Source organism: Lepisma saccharinum, unplaced genomic scaffold, assembly GCF_977018435.1.
Source record: "Lepisma saccharinum unplaced genomic scaffold, izLepSacc3.1 HAP1_SCAFFOLD_182, whole genome shotgun sequence".
NCBI lineage: Eukaryota > Metazoa > Arthropoda > Insecta > Zygentoma > Lepismatidae > Lepisma > Lepisma saccharinum.
Genome location: NW_028142979.1, coordinates 76,366 through 99,123, shown reverse-complemented (window position 1 = coordinate 99,123; position 22,758 = coordinate 76,366). Strand labels below are relative to the sequence as shown.

Genomic DNA, 22,758 nt, shown 5'->3' with positions numbered 1-22,758 from the left:
CATATGGCGAGAAATAAGTCATTTTTAAGGTTGTTATATCTTCGTTATTTGTGGACACTTGCCTTAGAAACTTTTTTTGGTTGTGTTCCTTGATGTTTATTCTTTGTATTAAGATCATTAAATGGAACTTTGATTCGTCTTAGGGGCCCAAAATGCAATTCGTGTCTGGAACGGCAACGGTTGAATGTCGCGAGAAATAAGTCATTTTTAAGGTTGTTATATCTTCGTTATTTGTGGACACTTACCGTAGAAACCTTTTTTTGGTTGTGTTCCTTGATGTTTATCCTTTGTATTAAAATCATTAAATGGAACTTTGATTCGTCTTAGGGGCCCAAAATGCAATTCGTGGCTGGAACGACAACGGTTGAATGTCGCGAGAAATAAGTCATTTTTAAGGTTGTTATATCTTCGTTATTTGTGGACACTTACCGTAGAAACTTTTTTTGGTTGTGTTCCTTGATGTTTATCCTTTGTATTAAAATCATTAAATGGAACTTTGATTCGTCTTAGGGGCCCAAAATGCAATTCGTGGCTGGAACGACAACGGTTGAATGTCGGGAGAAATAAGTCATTTTTGGGATGGTTATATCTTCGTTATTTGTGGACACTTACCTTGTAAACTTTTTTGGTTGTGTTCCTTGATGTTTATTCTTTGTTTGTAAAGTCATTAAATGGAATTTGGATTCGTCTTAGGGGCCCAAAATGCAATTCGTGGCTGGTCCGGTAACGGTTGCATATGGCGAGAAATAAGTTATTTTTGGAGTGGTTATATCTTCGTTATTTGTGGACACTTACCGTATAAACGTTTCTTGGTTGTGTTCCTTGGTGTTTATTCTTTATTCGTAAAGTCATTAAGTGGAATTTGGATTCGTCTTAGGGACCCAAAATACAATTCCTGGCTGGAACGGCAACGGTTGAATGTCGCGAGAAATAAGTCATTTTTGGGGTGGTTATATCTTCGTTACTTTTGGACACTTACCGTATAAACTTTTTTGGTTGTGTTCCTTGATGTTTATTCTTTATTTGTAAAGTCATTAAATGGAATTTGGATTCGTCTTAGGGACCCAAAATGCAATTCGTGGCTGGAACGGTAACGGTTGCATATCGCGAGAAATAAATCATTTTTAAGGTTGTTATATCTTCGTTATTTGTGGACACTTACCGTAGAAACTTTCTTTGGTTGTGTTCCTTGATGTTTATTCTTTGTATTAAAATCATTAAATGGAACTTTGATTCGCCTTAGGGGCCCAAAATGCAATTCGTGGATGGCCCGGTAACGGTTGAATGTCGCGAGAAATAAGTCATTTTTGGGGTGGTTATATCTTCGTTACTTTTGGACACTTACCGTATAAACTTTTTTGGTTGTGTTCCTTGATGTTTATTCTTTATTTGTAAAGTCATTAAATGGAATTTGGATTCGTCTTAGGGACCAAAAATGCAATTCGTGGCTGGAACGGTAACGGTTGCATATCGCGAGAAATAAGTCATTTTTAAGGTTGTTATAACTTCGTTATTTGTGGACACTTACCGTAGAAACTTTTTTTGGTTGTGTTCCTTGATGTTTATTCTTTGTATTAAAATCATTAAATGGAACTTTGATTCGTCTTAGGGGCCCAAAATGCAATTCGTGGCTGGAACGGCAACGGTTGAATGTCGCGAGAAATAAGTCATTTTTAAGGTTGTTATATCTTCGTTATTTGTGTACACTTAACGTAGAAACTTTTTTTGGTTGTGTTCCTTGATGTTTATCCTTTGTATTAAAATCATTAAATGGAACTTTGATTCGTCTTAGGGGCCCAAAATGCAATTCGTGGCTGGAACGACAACGGTTGAATGTCGGGAGAAATAAGTCATTTTTGGGATGGTTATATCTTCGTTATTTGTGGACCCTTACCGTATAAACTTTTTTGGTTGTGTTCCTTGATGTTTATTCTTTGTTTGTAAAGTCATTAAATGGAATTTGGATTCGTCTTAGGGACCCAAAATACAATTCGTGGCTGGAACGGCAACGGTTGAATGTCGCGAGAAATAAGTCATTTTTGGGGTGGTTATATCTTCGTTACTTTTGGACACTTACCGTATAAACTTTTTTGGTTGTGTTCCTTGATGTTTATTCTTTATTTGTAAAGTCATTAAATGGAATTTGGATTCGTCTTAGGGACCCAAAATGCAATTCGTGGCTGGAACGGTAACGGTTGCATACCGCGAGAAATAAATCATTTTTAAGGTTGTTATATCTTCGTTATTTGTGGACACTTACCGTAGAAACTTTCTTTGGTTGTGTTCCTTGATGTTTATTCTTTGTATTAAAATCATTAAATGGAACTTTGATTCGTCTTAGGGGCCCAAAATGCAATTCGTGGATGGCCCGGTAACGGTTGAATGTCGCGAGAAATAAGTCATTTTTGGGGTGGTTATATCTTCGTTACTTTTGGACACTTACAGTATAAACTTTTTTGGTTGTGTTCCTTGATGTTCATTCTTTATTTTTAAAGTCATTAAATGGAATTTGGATTCGTCTTAGGGACCCAAAATGCAATTCGTGGCTGGAACGGTAACGGTTGCATATCGCGAGAAATAAGTCATTTTTAAGGTTGTTATAACTTCGTTATTTGTGGACACTTACCGTAGAAACTTTTTTTGGTTGTGTTCCTTGATGTTTATTCTTTGTATTAAAATCATTAAATGGAACTTTGATTCGTCTTAGGGGCCCAAAATGCAATTCGTGGCTGGAACGGCAACGGTTGAATGTCGCGAGAAATAAGTCATTTTTGGGGTGGTTATATCTTCGTTACTTTTGGACACTTACCGTATAAACTTTTTTGGTTGTGTTCCTTGATGTTTATTCTTTATTTGTAAAGTCATTAAATGGAATTTGGATTTGTCTTAGGGACCCAAAATGCAATTCGTGGCTGGAACGGTAACGGTTGCATATCGCGAGAAATAAATCATTTTTAAGGTTGTTATATCTTCGTTATTTGTGGACACTTACCGTATAAACTTTTTTGGTTGTGTTCCTTGATGTTTATTCTTTATTTGTAAAGTCATTAAATGGAATTTGGATTCGTCTTAGGGACCCAAAATACAATTCGTGGCTGGAACGGCAACGGTTGAATGTCGCGAGAAATAAGTCATTTTTGGGGTGGTTATATCTTCGTTACTTTTGGACACTTACCGTATAAACTTTTTTGGTTGTGTTCCTTGATGTTTATTCTTTATTTGTAAAGTCATTAAATGGAATTTGGATTCGTCTTAGGGACCCAAAATGCAACTCGTGGCTGGAACGGTAACGGTTGCATATCGCGAGAAATAAATCATTTTTAAGGTTGTTATATCTTCGTTATTTGTGGACACTTACCGTAGAAACTTTTTTTGGTTGTGTTCCTTGATGTTTATTCTTTGTATTAAAATCATTAAATGGAACTTTGATTCGTCTTAGGGGCCCAAAATGCAATTCGTGGATGGCCCGGTAACGGTTGAATGTCGCGAGAAATAAGTCATTTTTGGGGTGGTTATATCTTCGTTACTTGTGGACACTTACCGTATAAACTTTTTTGGTTGTGTTCCTTGATGTTTATTCTTTATTTGTAAAGTCATTAAATGGAATTTGGATTCGTCTTAGGGACCCAAAATGCAATTCGTGGCTGGAACGGTAACGGTTGCATATCGCGAGAAATAAGTCATTTTTAAGGTTGTTATAACTTCGTTATTTGTGGACACTTACCGTAGAAACTTTTTTTGGTTGTGTTCCTTGATGTTTATTCTTTGTATTAAAATCATTAAATGGAACTTTGATTCGTCTTAGGGGCCCAAAATGCAATTCGTGGCTGGAACGGCAACGGTTGAATGTCGCGAGAAATAAGTCATTTTTAAGGTTGTTATATCTTCGTTATTTGTGGACACTTACCGTAGAAACTTTTTTTGGTTGTCTTCCTTGATGTTTATCCTTTGTATTAAAATCATTAAATGGAACTTTGATTCGTCTTAGGGGCCCAAAATGCAATTCGTGGCTGGAACGGCAACGGTTGAATGTCGCGAGAAATAAGTCATTTTTGGGATGGTTATATCTTCGTTATTTGTGGACACTTACCGTAGAAACTTTTTTTGGTTGTGTTCCTTGATGTTTATTCTTTGTATTAAAATCATTAAATGGAACTTTGGTTCGTCTTAGGGGCCCAAAATGCAATTCGTGGCTGGAACGGCAACGGTTGAATGTCGCGAGAAATAAGTCATTTTTGGGGTGGTTATATCTTCGTTACTTTTGGACACTTACCGTATAAACTTTTTTGGTTGTGTTCCTTGATGTTTATTCTTTATTTGTAAAGTCATTAAATGGAATTTGGATTCGTCTTAGGGACCCAAAATGCAATTCGTGGCTGGAACGGTAACGGTTGCATATCGCGAGAAATAAGTCATTTTTAAGGTTGTTATAACTTCGTTATTTGTGGACACTTACCGTAGAAACTTTTTTTGGTTGTGTTCCTTGATGTTTATTCTTTGTATTGAAATCATTAAATGGAACTTTGATTCGTCTTAGGGGCCCAAAATGCAATTCGTGGCTGGAACGGCAACGGTTGAATGTCGCGAGAAATAAGTCATTTTTAAGGTTGTTATATCTTCGTTATTTGTGGACACTTACCGTAGAAACTTTTTTTGGTTGTCTTCCTTGATGTTTATCCTTTGTATTAAAATCATTAAATGGAACTTTGATTCGTCTTAGGGGCCCAAAATGCAATTCGTGGCTGGAACGGCAACGGTTGAATGTCGCGAGAAATAAGTCATTTTTGGGATGGTTATATCTTCGTTATTTGTGGACACTTACCGTAGAAACTTTTTTTGGTTGTGTTCCTTGATGTTTATTCTTTGTATTAAAATCATTAAATGGAACTTTGGTTCGTCTTAGGGGCCCAAAATGCAATTCGTGGCTGGAACGGCAACGGTTGAATGTCGCGAGAAATAAGTCATTTTTGGGGTGGTTATATCTTCGTTACTTTTGGACACTTACCGTATAAACTTTTTTGGTTGTGTTCCTTGATGTTTATTCTTTATTTGTAAAGTCATCAAATGGACTTTGGATTCGTCTTAGGGGCCCAAAATGCAATTCGTGGCTGGAACGGTAACGGTTGCATATCGCGAGAAATAAATCATTTTTAAGGTTGTTATATCTTCGTTATTTGTGGACACTTACCGTATAAACTTTTTTGGTTGTGTTCCTTGATGTTTATTCTTTATTTGTAAAGTCATTAAATGGAATTTGGATTCGTCTTAGGGACCCAAAATGCAATTCGTGGCTGGAACGGCAACGGTTGAATGTCGCGAGAAATAAGTCATTTTTGGGATGGTTATATATTCGGTAATTGTGGACACTTACCGTATAAACGTTTTTTGGTTGTGTTCCTTGATGTTTATTCTTTGTTTGTAAAGTCATTAAATGGAATTTGGATTCGTCTTAGGGGCCCAAAATGCAATTCGTGGCTGGCCCGGTAACGGTTGCATATGGCGAGAAATAAGTTATTTTTGGAGTGGTTATATCTTCGTTATTTGTGGACACTTACCGTATAAACTTTTCTTGGTTGTGTTCCTTGATGTTTATTCTTTATTTGTAAAGTCATTAAATGGAATTTGGATTCGTCTTAGGGACCCAAAATGCAATTCGTGGCTGGAACGGTAACGGTTGCATATCGCGAGAAATAAGTGATTTTTAAGGTTGTTATATCTTCGTTATTTGTGGACACTTACCGTAGAAACTTTTTTTGGTTGTGTTCCTTGATGTTTTTTCTTTGTATTAAAATCATTAAATGGAACTTTGATTCGTCTTAGGGGCCCAAAATGCAATTCGTGGCTGGAACGGCAACGGTTGAGTGTCGCGAGAAATAAGTCATTTTTAAGGTTGTTATATCCAGCGGCGTATACTCTGGGTCATCTAGGTAATCGCAGATGACCCGGCTGTATTTCTTTATTTTTTTAAAAAAAAAATTATACATTTCTTCGCAATATTCTTCCAAGCCAATTTCGATGCATACATTTCTTTGCTTCCAGCGCGCCGCGAATGTTTCCAACCGTTTGCCGCTGAATGTCCGGCAACCTTTCTCCAGCCGGTGGAATGACGTTAGGGAATCTCACCCTGACGTCATTCCACCCGCTTCTTTACAACCCTTGGCGAGGAGGGAAGAGAAAGAAAAGAGGGGGAGGAAACTCTGCTTCTCAGGCCCGGCGATTCCGTGGCCAGGGTAAGCTCCTTCAGGTGAGAATCCACCGGTCTCAACCCCTAGAGTTTGCCTTTCCCTCCGCTGGCGACCATTGACCTCCTACAACCCTCCTCCACAATTCTCTCCCGAAGGCTATGTCGTCGCTAAACATAGAAACTGTGTTTTTTATGGCAGGGACATTTCTCAGGAACGGGAATTTTGGGTTCACAAATTGCCTTCTGTAAGGGAAATAGGGAAAACATACCCGGTAAAGTGCGAAGAACAGGAAAATATGAATAACATAAGCAAACCAATTCTACGCTAATGTTCACTATACATTTACTTCTGTCTTGCTGATGTCTGTTACATAGAAATTTATCAAAAGGAAAAAGCTTAAATATTGAAGATGAAGCAAACTAAATTAAAATTCAAAACTTAAGCAATTAATGCACCTATAAGCTGACTCCCCCCATTCTTGTATTTGCAAAACTAGCGATTGTTTCTTCTCTCCAATCTTCAAAAGCAGCGAGAGTACTTCCTTCACGGAACTGAATATTTTTTAAAGGAAAAGATATAAATAAATTATATATATATTAGTTAATTTAAGTTACTATTCCACTTTTTTAGATTAATAGTGATGAAGATGAACGACTAAAACATATAAGGAACAAACACATCAGGCCAGGTGGAGGACTCGGGGAGCTGAAATCCCCTCCCCGAAATCCTACATATATCTAATTTAAAAAGTGTATAGTGGTAATTAATTTTACTTCATTTGCAGGATTAAACACCTTGCATAATACGTTGTAATTATCTGAGATTTATCTTCAGAACTTCTACCCCCACTTTTTCAACTTTATGTGGCGGCTGCTAATAAGGGTTGAGTACCCTCCTCTCCACCCACACCCCGAAATAAATTTCTGGCTCAGGCCTGCACTGCTTCGAACTTTTAAAACCTGTCATCGCAGGGAATTTGGAGCTCGGAAAGGGAATTTTTTTATCATTCATAGGGAATTTCATTCTGAGCCAGGAACACAACAGAAGTTTGACGCGTGAAACTGAATGCGTGTGGTCGTTGGCTTTGTGCTGTGCTTGGTGTTTAATATTTATTTAGGTGTTAGTGTTTGTCGTGATAGTGCTGTGTTAAAGGATAATGGATGTGAAACCTTTTGGAACAAGATCTTTTCAGGAAAAAAAGAAGAAAAAAAAGTGCTCCGCTGTGCATAGCACCACGCCATAAAGGCGTGTGGGGGTAACGACCCACACTTTCTTGATCCGGTCTTGAGTGGGGGTGATGTGATCAGCATCACGCCCCTGACCGCCTTTACCCCCCAGGGTTTCCCCCAGGTACCCATGTTATTCGACGCTGGGTGGGCGCCGGGGCCGCTTCCATCGTTAGAAAAGTTCCCGGATTTGAACCGGCCGGGGATCGAACCCGGGACCTTTAGCATGGTACTCAGACGCGTTACCGACTTTTTTTTTTTTTTTTTTTTTTTAAAGGAATACCCCTACGCGGTGGTATCCCCCGTCATTCACACTTTTTCAACTTTTACACTTTTCAATTTTTACAGTATTCTCAGTTTTTCACGTTTGGACAAACACAAATACCCATGCCTTACCCGGGACTCGAACCCGGAACCCCTGGCGTTGCAGCGCGCTGTGCTAACCACACCGCCACGGAGGTCGACTACTGAGCCAGGAGAAGTTGCAAATTGTTAATACAGGTAGGCCAGTGCCATCGCTTGAACTTACTTCTATATACAAAGACAAAAATCGGGAATATGTGAGACATTTCTCGCAGGCAAATTATGACAAAACACCATGGTTGACAGGAAGTACAAGTGTTAATAAGCTTTTTTGTTGGCCGTGCTTACTTTTCGGGGCTGAAAAGAATGTTTGGACGCGTGGCGGATACTGTAAGCTAAACTATCTTTGCAACGCTTGTGCCAAACATGAAAAATCAAAAAGTCATATAACTTCCTTTGTTAAGTTGCAATCTTTCGCACAGACACGTATTGACGTGCAACCAGGGAGTCGTAACGTAACGAAATGGAACGGTATTTTCAATTACGGTTTCCGTTAAGTTACAACCAGAAACAGAATAACTTTTCTCGTGAACAGAAACGTTACCTCAGGTATATGAACATTACGTTACAGGTGTGCATAACGGTACCGAAGCATAACTGATCTCTAAAGGAGTAGCTCTTCACGTGACACTTTAACGTTACATCCATTGCCGGCAACCAGTAACGTTACAGGGTAAGAAAAAGGTTCGTCACGTATTGACTAGTAACTTTAGTGTGTGTGGAAAGTGATAGTAACGTTACATTTAACCAGTAACTTAATTGAGGTCACGGCTGTAAAAACGTTACACTCCTTTTTTCAAAGCAACAACGTTATTTATAGCTGGTATGATACAGACGTTCCGATGTGCAATACCGTGTCCGATGCCGTGTTCCGGAGAGAATAACATAGGTCTCTCGTATAATTGTGCTCGTTACTTTTGTAACGTTACAGTTCTTTTCCTCCACAAAAGTCTGTTTCGAAAAAGTGATACACATATCCGTTACGAATAGCAAATACCGTTATCGAAGGCGTTTTCGAAGAAGCCTCATAATTATGATCGGCAGCATACTAACATTACAGTACTTTGACCCCTCGAAAGTCACTAAGTTATAATACGTATTTTCGTTTTGGATGTCAGTGAAAAAATTAAATTGTAAAACAGAACGTTTGAAAACATCCGTAAACAAGATTCGGCGTGACAAAAGTTCTGGTTATTGGAATTTACTTATTAACTATGTATTTATCACAAATATATTTCTTTTCTGCATACTTAATCGCTTTATGTGAATTTGTTCTAAATTGATTATTTATGCTAGATGAATTTTAACATGTACGTTCACTTTATACGATAGCAAAGCAAACGTTTGTTGAGGGAAAACGTTTATATCTATCTATCTATCTCTCTCTCTCTCTGTTTACATGTATTACATCATTTTTTATAAAAAAATTACAGTTGTTTGGCGATGAGAATGATTCGTGCTTAGATTAAGTTGCTGAAGGACGAAACATAAAGGACCAACCATGGTCGAGCCAAAAAATCATCCGTGCCACGTGTTCGTCCACCTAAGCGAGAGACAAGCTTTCTCCTATCGGAAGACGAAAAATAATTGCTTGTTGCGCGACCTTGAGAAGGCGAACCGAACTGATAGCAGCAGCACCATGCAAAATCGGAAAATCTGAATCCTGAAACTTTGTACACGTGACCTTCGATCACGAAGCATCCGAGTAGACAACGCCTTGGGGCTATATGAAAGGCACTTTTGGCAAGTAGAAAATGCGTAGAAACGAAATGTTAGATGGAATTGTTGTACGAAACAAACGAAACCGCGTTTGTGCAACTGGTCTGTAGCTAGACAGGGCCATTGGACTCTCAAGAAGGCAAGAATTGTATGGAAAGTGATTCTCAAAACCAAGCGAATAAAAGGACAGTATATTTTATCATTTACAAGGGCCCTCATCCGCTTACAATTTTGAAAATTACTTTCAGTAATTCTTGTCTTCTTGGACAGGAGGTGCATTAAACTTTTTGGTGTAGAAACAGACAGAACGCCCGCCTACCTACCACGTTTGAAAGAAGGGCATAGACAGACAAGAAAGTAATTGTCAAGAACGCAAGAACGGCAGTCGACATGGACATTGAGCAACGTGTGTCTGAGAAATACAATCGGAACAAAGGACAAGATTATTCAAGAAACAGTAATTTTATAAAACTTCCTATCATTAACTCAAACTCAGTTCATCCTTTGATCCTCTTTTGTTTGTTATACTTTTGTATTATTCATGTTTTATATCGCTTTTCTGCCACTTGTAGATAATCGTGACAATGAAGATGAATGATGATCATATTAAATCTATGAAGGGATGCTTACAAAAAAAAACCCAGCCATGCCCAGATGTCTACTCGAACTTGAAATGTTTGGTACCGAGTGTATGAGTGGATCACTAAACGACTTCGGCCTTCGAGGCTACGGTTTCAGTTACAACATGCAGTATAATTACGTTTCTACTACTCTGAATTGACCAAAGCATGTAGTATGTATCCTTCATTTTACTTAAAAAGCCCCCTTGATACATGAGATACTACAAATAATTTCAGGCATACCCTCGAATTCTGATTGCCTGGCACTTTTTTTTTTTAACTAAGTAATGAAGTGACGTTTATATTCATATTAGGCCTGCGACTAGCTCGAACTAAAAACTCTTGTGAAATACTGTGTATATGTTATCCTTGTGAAGTGAGGAACTTCATATTTTGCTAAGAAAATATGTATGAAAAATTATATTTGTAGCTACTACTTGAAGAATTCAAATTATTATTATGATGGAATTTCAACTTACGTATACTCTGCATATAATGTGTTATCGGAGAGGAGTTTTTGTCTCGCAGTCAATTTATTTTTAGTTGAGGAACTCGAGAGTAAGTTCGAACTAGATAATGACCCACGTTGTGGTGTGCTGTTCGATTAATCAGAATTGGAGTGAGAGAAATTTGTAGTTTACTTCATTCAACATGTCAATTTGTAACTGTGAATGCAAGTTTTCTTTGATTTAGCAGGAAATCAGTCTGCTATTGTTGTAAGTAATAAATGGAAATATATATATTTTCTGCTCGAGTAGGAACCCGCAGCCGTTATCCAATCAATCAGTTTCTGTGTGTGAAACTTCTGTCTAGGAAAGCTACATACAATTTGCTTTTAATAACAGCAGCTTCAAAATAACCTATCCATTCTTGTCATGCCAAGTAATGTTTGATTTTGATTTGTTATATTTAACTTTGGTATTATGCCACTTTTGACTAATCGCGAAGACGAGGATGGGTGATGAAATGACAAATTTGATGAAAGGACATCACAAAAAAAATAATGCACAGGCTGTGATCCGAACTCGGAACCTGTGGCGTCGTATTGCACTGTGCTAACCACTCCGCCACGGAGCTCTGCAAAGTAATGTTTGACCATACATTGTTCATGAAATAAAAACATAACATATACAGTGGCTCACATTAATAATCAAATACGTAGCATCTTGCTGCATTTCTTCACAATATTTGAAAATTAACAACATGTACATAAATATAAACGATGGTGAAATATTTATACGCATTTCTTAAAGTTATATGTAACTTTTTTTTAATTTTGGGTGCGTCAGCACTTAGGCTATTTTGCACCCGCCACGTTATACGGGGTGCAGCCCCTTACCATAACAAATAACATAACTGTAATGTCGCATAACTGAAATATTAAAATATTCTGACAGGTTAAAAGCTGAGGCTGTAAAGAGGCACTCAGCGCATATGACAGAAAGCAGGAGAACACACAGAATGATACTAGCCATAGGGCCAGTCGCCAGAGTCTCGTTAGTCTGCAAAGAGCAGTCCAGGGTGTACTACGTGGAATGAAGTTGAGGATTGGGTGTACTACGTGGAAGGTCACCCCTTACACCCCTGTTACGGTTTCAAATCTGAGAATAGTTATTTATGTTTTGGTGTGAAAGAAGAGATCACTTTAATATTCAGACAAATCGTGAAAGCCTTCTGTTTCTGTTAAGCTACGTTTCCATTCAGACAAGTTCCAGACTCATGACGTGCAACATGTGCCGGCGCATGTTGCGCGTCATTTAGTGTACTCGTACTGCTTCCAATTCAAAACTACTTCTTCAAAATACGTCCGCAACAACACTGGAGTGCAGGATCGCAGTGTAGCGTTGTGCAGTGCTTTAGAGTAGTCAGTGTTCCTTCTCTTGTATTGTAATAATTTGGTGGTGATTTAACTTGGGTAAAGATGAACAATAAAGCTATGGCGGGTTTGTTGGTTATGGCAGGCGCGTATCATGAATTTCTAAAAAAAGAGGCGAAAACAACCTAGATGGTGGATTAGAAGTTTTCTAGCAAAAAATTAACTCGTTGATGAGAGACTTACGTCTTCAAAGTGGATACGAAAACTTTGTAAGAATGACTGCAAGTGATTTTGCATTGTTATTAAATCTTGTTGGACCACAGATTGTAGTCGCGTCGTCTGTTTCTACTCTAGTTCGTATGCCCCAGGAACTTGCTGCAGGCTGTTTCCATTGTCCGCCGCGCACGTTGTGCGTCTTAATCGTTTGGGGCAATTTTGTCCCCGGCACTTGCGCCGCGGCATGTTGCAGACAGTTTCCATTTCAACAAATGCTTGGCACATGCAGCGTCGCATGCCGCGTGTCATGTTGCGCGGTAAAATTTGTGGTAATAGAAACGAGACTTTACATAGTTCTTTTATCGGTCAACTACAGTGCGGGGAAGAAACAATTCATGCTATTTCCTAACTACGTCTGTTACCAGTAGCTCCATTGCCCTTGACTGAAGTACGAGAAAAATGGGTAACAAAAACAAAAATACAACATTTGACGAACTGCAGCTATTTATTTTTACCTAACCAAAGGGTGCAGGTACAGGGAAATTAAAAATGTTAAGTACATGTAAGAGTACCGTGGGTGACGCAATAAAACAAAATGAAAAGGAAAATGAGGTAGATTCCGTATCTCAGAAAATTCAACCAAGAGAAATAGGAGAACGAAATGAACGAGCTTCAGTATGAAAAATAAAGACCCTTTCCTCACCCCCCATCCCCTTCCCAAACCAAGGGCTCCGAAAGCAGCAGTGCAACTTGGAGCAGGCACTGGGACTGCTGTACGTTCAGTAGCGTTTGGTCCGAAAGCGAAATTCCTAGAAAAATGCCACAGTTCGTCCGCGACGGTTTAATGAGTTGCATTTCGCCCGAGCCTGGCTGATGATGAGTCATACCTTGACTAACTGGTGGCAGCGGTGGAATTAGTGACTAGGATACCTCAGTTAACAACTTTTAAAACTACATTGCATAGACAGCGGAGTGTAGCGCAGGAGTGCAGACTCAGTCAAATCGTCGAGAGAGGGGTCCCGGGTTCGATACCCGGTGGAGGCACAAGTGGTTCGGATCCCACTTTAAATTGTAGGTCCAGTCCCGATTAGCCTTACTGTGCATAAAGGGGACTTAAAACAACAAATAAAATCGTTGAGAGGAAGTGAACTTGGATCCAGAAATTTTAGTCATGGCAGTCAACACTACTACTTCTAAGCAGCTCCCATAAGTGACTGAGGTTAGAATGAAAGTTTGTCTTGTTTTAAGTTCACTTGTATGCACAGATAGGCTAATTGGGAGTGGGCCTACAGTTCAAAGTGGAATTCGAATCACAGGAATCGAACCCGGCTAGAATGCAAGTGTTTTCTCATACTCACATGGGAAGTTGTTTATGTTATTGTTTCACATAATTTGTAGGTAGTCACACGTGGTCTGAGAAACAGAAAAGTCACACATAGCCTACGCATAATTCTCTCGAGGCAGTTTGTTGCAAGAACTTTGCTTGCAGGCCACGGACAATAACTTTCATGGGTAAAAAAGTGTCCCATCATAAGGTAGAGAGCATCCTGCTTAGAGCAATGTATGCGCTCCAAACGTTGGACGCTGACGCCGATATAACCTGGCTCGCAAGCCGAGAACACTGTTCGAATCTCCACAGGCATATAACAAAAATGCATCATACCCAAATGACACATCTGGCGTAATACCTAACGTGCCAAATGTTGGAAAATAGGGGCTGATAGCGTGTGTGAGAACCAGAGCGACTTAACTCTAATTTATCAAATTAATAGGAGAGGAAATAATGTATTCTTAGGAATATGACTCTTAAACGTGACTCCGCCTTACAGATAAGAATTAGAAGTGGAAAATGTCGATTTTCTCCAAATACTCTTCAGAGGATTTTTTTTTAACGAAACTGAAAACAGAATTTTTGTAGTTACGTTCCTCTGATTCCCGTAGGACGATAGGTGAAATACATTTCATGAGCGATGTTTCAAAGAAGTTGTGTTAAGATGTCAAACATGTAGCCGACAGCCATGTTGTATGAAGAAAGCATATAGGATAAGCTCCAATCACACTTAATCTAGGCTCACAACAAAGATAGCGGCTGAGTGACCTAGCGTAATGAAAGGCAAAGAAAACAGTCAATCATTGGAAAAAACAATTAGTTTCATGTTTAAGATCATTCTATCAATTAATGCAGTTGCTTATAAAAATAAAAAATGGTCCAAAATGCTTCAAAGTAATTGAAAATATGAGGCATTGCGGATACGAAGGGCGAACTCAACAAAGTACATTGTGATGGAAATGCGTTTCAAGTTGCCAGGCACAGTGCAAACTCCATAAAATCTTTGAAAATCACGCACGAAACATTCCGATCTACAGTTACCAAGTTTCTGTGGAGCTCGAATTGTGCCTGACAACTTGAAACGCATTTCCCTCACAATGCACTTTGTTGAGTTCGCCCTTCGTATCCGCAGTGCTTCATATCGTCTCTGGAAAAACCCAGAAAATTAATACGCCCATTCAAATTTAAAACCTTTATTTGCATACTAAATAGAAAGAATTTTCACCAGATACTTGAAATTAGTTTGAGAAAATCTAAAATAAGAGGAATTCCTATCCCTGTTCTCGTGTTGATATTTCCTGGCAAATACTCTGTAAGAGGCTGTCGCGGTATATTGCCGCTCTATACATTGAAGAATCAATGCTTTATAGTCCGAAGTCGATACTAAAGGTTCATGGACGTCTGCAGGATTTTTTCCAAAGAGGGGCAAGCAAGGTAGTTTTTCCGGGGGGAGGGAGGCAAACAAGGTGCATAACAGTGTTGTCTCCTCAAAAAACATTGCTTTAATTTGAAGTTATCATATTCATCTTATTTGAAAATAAGATCCTTAGGAAAATATTTGGACCTAAAAGGGATGAGGAGATAATTAGAATAAATAAATCAAGAAGACTTAGGTGGGCAGGCCATGTGGCACGGATGGGAGAGGAAAGAGGAGTTTATAGGATTCTTGTTGGGAAACCTGATGGTAAGAGACCTTTAGGAAGGTTAAGACGAAGATGGAGGGACAACGTTGAGATAGACCTAAAGGAAATCGGTAGGGATGGAAAAGAGTATATAGATCTTGCTCAGGATAGGGACAGATGGAAGGCCTGTGTTCTGCAGCCATGAACCTTCGGGTTTAAGAAGGCTAGAGAGTTAGTTAGTTAGCTAGTTATGTTCATGCAATAATTAACATATATTATTGCAGCTGAAATGGAATTGTGTGAGATATATATATAATTTTTGGTTGACTTTCATTTTCCAGGTGGGTCGTGCACCCCCCCCCCCCCCTTGCCTCTCTTTCGGACTTCCATGCAAAGGTTCTATTTTTATTTCGCGTCTACCACTTTCGGTTAATCGCGATGATAAAGGATGTGATAGGTGATGGAAGTGGTATAAAGACAATGACCCAACCCATCCATATTTTCTAGTCCAGGCTCTAATCCGACATCTCCCGGGTTCGAATCCCGGTCGGGCTTGGTTGTTTGTGAATGTCCATTCATCAATTTCATCATTTCATCACTCATCCCCATCTTCGCAAATTAGCCTAGAGGCACAAAACGCGAAGTAAAATAAACTAAATCAATCAATCTAATCCGACATTAGACTTCGCAGTTTATTACGCTAACCAATTTGCCACGGGATCGGCTTCTTCGTGTTTGTCTGCTTATGACATGATTAATAAGTTATTCAAACTATATAGGTAGGAAAGCTATATAAAATAACGAAACAGAAAAATAAATCCACTTGACGTCTTGTAGTACTATCATTAACCTACAATTTCATGCTCACAAATCCACACAGAAAACTTCTTGTGGCATTAGTTTTACAGAATGGCCTTGGGGAATAAACATCGCCCATTTCCTGCTTCAGCTCGAAACAATTCAGGTGCCTTATCGAAGCTGCTCTTGAGCACGCAGGGTTTCTAACCTACTTCGCCGTAATTCAGTTGTTGTATCTTGATTAATATGCTGTATTGTAGAGTCAACCGCAGATTAAATAGGAGAAAAAAGATTTTCCCGACGGAAAATAAGTTAGTAATGCTGCAAACACCGAGGCATTCTTGATAAGACGCTTGAGGAGCGTCGAGCAAACTTTCCTGAAAAAGCACAACCCCAGTATCGAAGGTCATGCTACACGTGGATTGGCAACTTTCAGGAGCATGCTGTCTGTCTACACAATTCTACCCAAATACCTGTTTGAAAATGAATCTCCTGTCCGCATTTTATTTTTCAAATGTACTTCTGACATTGTAATCATTTTGCAATTATTTTTATTTGTTCTTATTTTGCTTCGCTTTTATGTGACTTTTATAATTAATCGAAACTATGAAGATGGATGATAATTAGATTAAATTAATGAAGAGACACCTAAAAAAGATATTTACAGACCAGGACTCGAACCCGGAACCTAAAGCGGATAGGTTGTGGGGAAAACCGTCAATAACTCCCGCCACGAACTTACTTATAATTTTTGTAATTTCTCACGAGTATATTTTGTTCTGTTCATGCATAATACCTGCTTTCGGAAACTTAATTTATAAGTGACACACTTATAGGGACAAGCCACGTATTGTTTGAATGGAGGGACACATCTCGTTCATATACTACTAGATACAATCATGGACTATACTTGAAATGGCCTCCCCGATGGCGCAGTGGTAGCGTCATCGCCTTGTAATGAAGGGGTCCCGGGTTAGATACCCGGTGGAGGCACAAGTGATTGGGATTTCACTTTAAACTGTAGGTCCAGTCCTGATTAGCCTAACTGTGCATAAAGTGGACTCAAATCAATCAATCATATATGATGGAAGTTAAGAAAAAGATAAAAATTTTAGAAGAGATACTGTGAACAAGTCGAATTGGAGAGAGATTGTATTTTGTCTTTTGTCTTTGTTAAATGTATTTCATGTAGTTTATATAACATGAAGTTATAAGTTAAATAAATGTTGTTTTGTTCGTTAACGTTTGGCCTAATTGAAGATTATTACAATATACTTGAAATGTGACGTGCTAAACACTACTTTCGGAGATCAGTTGGACATGGCAATTTTGATATACAAGTTGGATTTTTCTCTACTTAGATTCATTATGTCCAAATTTTATCCTAATAGATAATCTCCCAACAACGCAAAATGTTTTAATTGACTCGAATTCACAATGACTCATATACAGTGTGTTTATAAATGAACGGTGGGGTTTCAAAAATTAATAATACATCTATATATTACCTTACACGGGCAAAACGTACACCGTAAGCAGCAGCAACTGTCCAAGTTTATATAACTTTATTTATATTTGTATAAAGATAGAAATCAAGAGGGGGCAATTGCTCCTCTGTGCCTCCTTGCAGGTGCTCTTGACCGTCTGGAAGAAATAGTGCACGACAGACGTGAAAACTAAATCCATCTTCAGTACCCTTTTGTCTTGCTACTCTTAGATTCTGTAACCTTTCTTTCTATAGTTCAATGTTTGCCCCCTAACCCCCTAGAATTGATTTCCGTACAAGTTTGAGAGCTAATCTCCCCTGCACCCTGTGGTTGCGCCACTGCACCTTCTTCCGCCGTTGTTGCTTTGTGAACTTTCATCTGCTTGAAAATACTTAATTTTCTTCAAGAGCATAATATCGTTTAATAACCGGCGATAAGATTCCTCAACCCTAAATTTCTGGATTAAAGTATAATAATATAGGAGCATGGAAATCTGAAAGGGGGCGAGGATGGCCACATCTCCCCTTTAGAAAACGAATGTCAGCTAAAAGTATATATTTCACGCGTATAATTTGATCCCAGTCATAGTAATGTACATTAATTATTATAATGGGAATGCAGGAATGCGATAATTTCGAATTCAAGTGGTGTTTCTTGAGGGGGCAACACTATTATCTGGTTAATATGCCCCATGGAAAAATACCTTGCTTGTCCCTGCGTCGAAAATATCGGCAGACGTCAATGATTAGGGGGTGGGGCATGTGCCCCCCCCCCCCCCCTTTGCACCCCGTGCGCACGTCTATGACTACTCATTTCTACACTAGTTGGAAGCTGTATTCAATTTCGAGCCAAAAATGTAATTTTCAAATCAGGATTGTTAAACGTCCACGAACCCATAAATTCTAATGGGTTCTATTGGGTTCCGCAACAACACCGGAACCTTCTTTATCGCACAGTTTTAATTCGGTCCAAGTTGCGTATTCTTTCATTTCAATATGGAACTTAGACAGTCTTTAAATTGATCCGGAAAGAAGGTCCCTGTGCCGTATTTCAATTGATCCGGAGAAAAGGTTCCTGGAACGAATTGAAATATTTTAAACATAAAAAGGCTCTTTACGGTCCAGATCCATTTATGCTTGCTAATATTCCCTGCTGAACCGGAATTGAATTGATTTAAAATTCCTGACCCTTTATCAACCCTGGTTGAAATTCATTTTTTTACAAACAACCATATTTTTAACGGCTATTACACATTAATCCCATACGATATACTGAAAGGTAAGAGACTTGGGCTATTCCTTTTTCTTCCTTGATGTTAAATAGATTATATTCGTCACGCGCCTATAACGTTACTACCTAACATTTGTGAATTGTTCTTTCCTTGTAACGTTAACATCTAACATACTGAATTTATTTACGTTCCTTATGCAGATGGTATGTACCCAACTGCATTTTGTTCCGTTCCGCTACAGTGGTTTACATTTTGTTACATTCCTATGTAACGTTAATTAACCATATTGCCTTTCACTTCGTTCCGTTACGGAGGATTGCATTCATTACGTTCCTATGTACCGTTATTTACTACCATGTTGCATTTCGTTACGTTTTTTTGTAACGCTAGTATATACCACAATGCATTTCGTTACTACGTTCCTTGTATCCTTGTAACGGTAGTATATACCATATTGCATATTACGTTATGTTCCAATGTGCTCATTTCGTTCCGTTCCTTTATAACGTTAATATCTACCATAATACATTTTGTTACGTTCCTTGTAACGTCACTCTATAAGATATTGCATTTCGTTACGTTACATGGGTACCAGCAGTTGAACCATACTCTTCCTCCTACAAAATGGAACGTACCGTGTAACGCAAATTGGGTACGTTACGACTCCCTGCGTGCAACTGGACAAACAGCGTGCTTTGGATGTGGTACGGCACAATGAAATGGTGAAGAGAAATAGAGATATACTAGTGCGCTTAATAAATGCAGTGTGTTTCCTCGCAAAGCAAGAACTTCCTTTTCGAGGCCATGGTGAAGAAAGTGACTCCTTGAACAAAGGAAACTTTGTAGAATTGTTGCAGTATACAGCCGAGTATGACTCGCAACTTGCCGATCACTTGCAAACTGCAACGGTCTTTAAAGGCACGTCTCCTCTAATTCAAAATGGCCTTATTAAGGCAGTCTGTAGCGTGGTCAGTGAAGCTATAAAAGGCGAGGTAGACAAAGCTAATTTTGTAGCTATATTATTAGATGAAACAACTGACATTACTAATAAATCGCAATTGTCAGCATGCATTCGTTATGTTGACGAAAATGGCCATGCACAAGAAAGATTTTTGTTTTTCACTGACGTTAGTGCTGACCGAACAGCCAATGGTTTGTTCACGCTTGTCCAAGATGTGATACGAGACTACCGCATAAGTAATAAACTCTGCAGTCAGACTTATGACGGGGCATCAGTAATGTCTGGAAGCACTAGTGGACTGCAAGCGAAAGTTAGGGAAGTCTATCCTCAGGCGCTGTTTGTCCATTGTCAGAGCCACGTACTTCAGCAATCGGTCTGCAGAATCAAAGAATGTAGCGCTCTTTTTTACAACATTATCTGGATTGGGTTCTTTTTTCTCTAAATCGACGAAAATAACCCAAGCATTAAAAGAATTTGTCGCGAAAAAGTTGCCAAAAGTTGCACCTACCAGATGGAACTTCTCTTCGCGTCTTGTCAACACAATAAAGGAAAGCAGAAGTGAACTAATAGAGTTCTTTGAGAATATTGCCGAAAGTGCTGGGGAATGGGATTCCGAGACTATGCTACAGGCGAATGGGTGCATTTCTTTCTTAAACAAGTTCCAAACTTGTTTTTTTGCTCGAACTATTTTCCAAAGGTTCCGGGTTCGATCCCCGGCCGGTTCAAATCCGGGAACTTTTCTAACGTTGGAAGCGGCCCCGGCGCCCACCCAGCGTCGAATAACATGGGTACCTGGGGGAAACCCTGGGGGGTAAAGGCGGTCAGGGGCGTGGTGCTGATCATCACCCCCACTCACGACCGGATCAAGAAAGTGTGGGGCGTTACCCCCCACCCCCTATACGCCTTCATGGCGTGGTACTAAGCACAGGGGAACACTTTACTTTTACTTTTACTTTACTTTACTGATGTGTTATACAACACATTGCAAACTAAGAGTTTGGACATAGCCTATTGTTCACAAAAAATTCATAACGTGATGCAAATACTTAAAGAAATGAGAGTTGGTTTTGCGCAAGTATGGTACTCGACTAAGAGAGAAGTTGCAGACCTGGAAAGGAAACGAAAAAATGAAGACCAGAAACTAGTTACAGAAGATTGTTTAATGAAGTGATCGACACATACATGGTCAACTTCGATAGATTTGGCGATTTTCATACATTGCACTTTGTTTCCCTCTTGGATTCATTTCAGTTCCCAGTGTTTAAGAGTAACTTTCCAGAAAGAGCTTTCATGTCTCTATTGGAAAAATATGGTGCACACTTTGATTCTGTGAGGCTGAAAAATGAACTCGCCGTTCTCTATGCATCTCAAGATCTCAATTTTACTGGGAAGTCAATTTACGAGATAGTTTCTAATATGGTAAAGAACAAACTAACTGTTGCCTTGCCAGAAGGATATAAGTTGGCAACACTCATTCTCACTATACCATCCACTACAGCTTCTGTTGAACGTTCTTTTTCGGCACTCAAAAGAATAAAATCATTCTGCAGATCAACCCAAGGACAGGACAGGTTAAGTGGACTTGCTCTGCTATCAATTGAAAAGGAGTTGCTACGTAATCTTCGGAACAACCCCACCTTTCCATTTCATGAAGTCGTTATTGGGAAGTTCACCTCTCAAATAAGAAGACTGGAGTTCAACTACAAGTAATCGGGTCCTGGGGTAAGTTGAATTTTGCACTTAAATTAATAATGAGGGTTTCTATTTCACTAGTGCATGTCTTTAATTTTATATTTCACAGTTTTTTTTATTTTGCTTTATAATACTGTCTTGTTTTATTATTTGAAATTCTTCACGTATATTAAACTGCAATAATGAGAATTAATTGATTGTGGTCGCCACAATAAGACAAACATTCCCACAAAATATTCCTATATCCCATATGGATCCTGATATAAAATGCACGGAAACTTTTGGAGTTTGATGATCAAGGGTCGGAGATTACCCACTCGTTAGAACCAGCATACGCCACTGGTTATATCTTCGTTATTTGTGGACACTTACCGTAGAAACTTTTTTTGGTTGTGTTCCTTGATGTTTATCCTTTGTATTAAAATCATTAAATGGAACTTTGATTCGTCTTAGGGGCCCAAAATGCAATTCGTGGCTGGGCCGGTAACGGTTGCATATGGCGAGAAATAAGTCATTTTTAAGGTTGTTATATCTTCGTTATTTGTGGACACTTACCGTAGAAACTTTTTTGGTTGTGTTCCTTGATGTTTATTCTTTGTTTCTAAAGTCATTAAATGGAATTTGGATTCGTCTTAGGGGCCCAAAATGCAATTCGTGGCTGGAACGGCAACGGGTGCATATGGCGAGAAATAAGTCATTTTTAAGGTTGTTATATCTTCGTTATTTGTGGACACTTGCCGTAGAAACTTTTTTTGGTTGTGTTCCTTGATGTTTATTCTTTGTATTAAGATCATTAAATGGAACTTTGATTCGTCTTAGGGGCCCAAAATGCAATTCGTGGCTGGAACGGCAACGGTTGAATGTCGCGAGAAATAAGTCATTTTTAAGGTTGTTATATCTTCGTTATTTGTGGACACTTACCGTAGAAACCTTTTTTTGGTTGTGTTCCTTGATGTTTATCCTTTGTATTAAAATCATTAAATGGAACTTTGATTCGTCTTAGGGGCCCAAAATGCAATTCGTGGCTGGAACGACAACGGTTGAATGTCGCGAGAAATAAGTCATTTTTAAGGTTGTTATATCTTCGTTATTTGTGGACACTTACCGTAGAAACTTTTTTTGGTTGTGTTCCTTGATGTTTATCCTTTGTATTAAAATCATTAAATGGAACTTTGATTCGTCTTAGGGGCCCAAAATGCAATTCGTGGCTGGAACGACAACGGTTGAATGTCGGGAGAAATAAGTTATTTTTGGAGTGGTTATATCTTCGTTATTTGTGGACACTTACCGTATAAACGTTTCTTGGTTGTGTTCGTTGGTGTTTATTCTTTATTCGTAAAGTCATTAAGTGGAATTTGGATTCGTCTTAGGGACCCAAAATACAATTCCTGGCTGGAACGGCAACGGTTGAATGTCGCGAGAAATAAGTCATTTTTGGGGTGGTTATATCTTCGTTACTTTTGGACACTTACCGTATAAACTTTTTTGGTTG

At 38.9% G+C, this 22,758-nt stretch overlaps 1 protein-coding gene across 1 annotated transcript; it reads left to right on the top strand.

Moving 5' to 3' along the window:
• The first annotated feature begins 19,332 nt into the window (after nucleotides 1–19,332).
• On the top strand, nucleotides 19,333–21,284 carry LOC145982457 (zinc finger MYM-type protein 1-like). Its single transcript, XM_083115932.1, has 2 exons — nucleotides 19,333–19,932; nucleotides 20,826–21,284. The coding sequence occupies exons 1-2, from the start codon at nucleotides 19,333–19,335 to the stop codon at nucleotides 21,282–21,284; spliced, it is 1,059 nt and encodes a 352-aa protein (XP_082972058.1).
• Nucleotides 21,285–22,758: the final 1,474 nt, after the last annotated feature.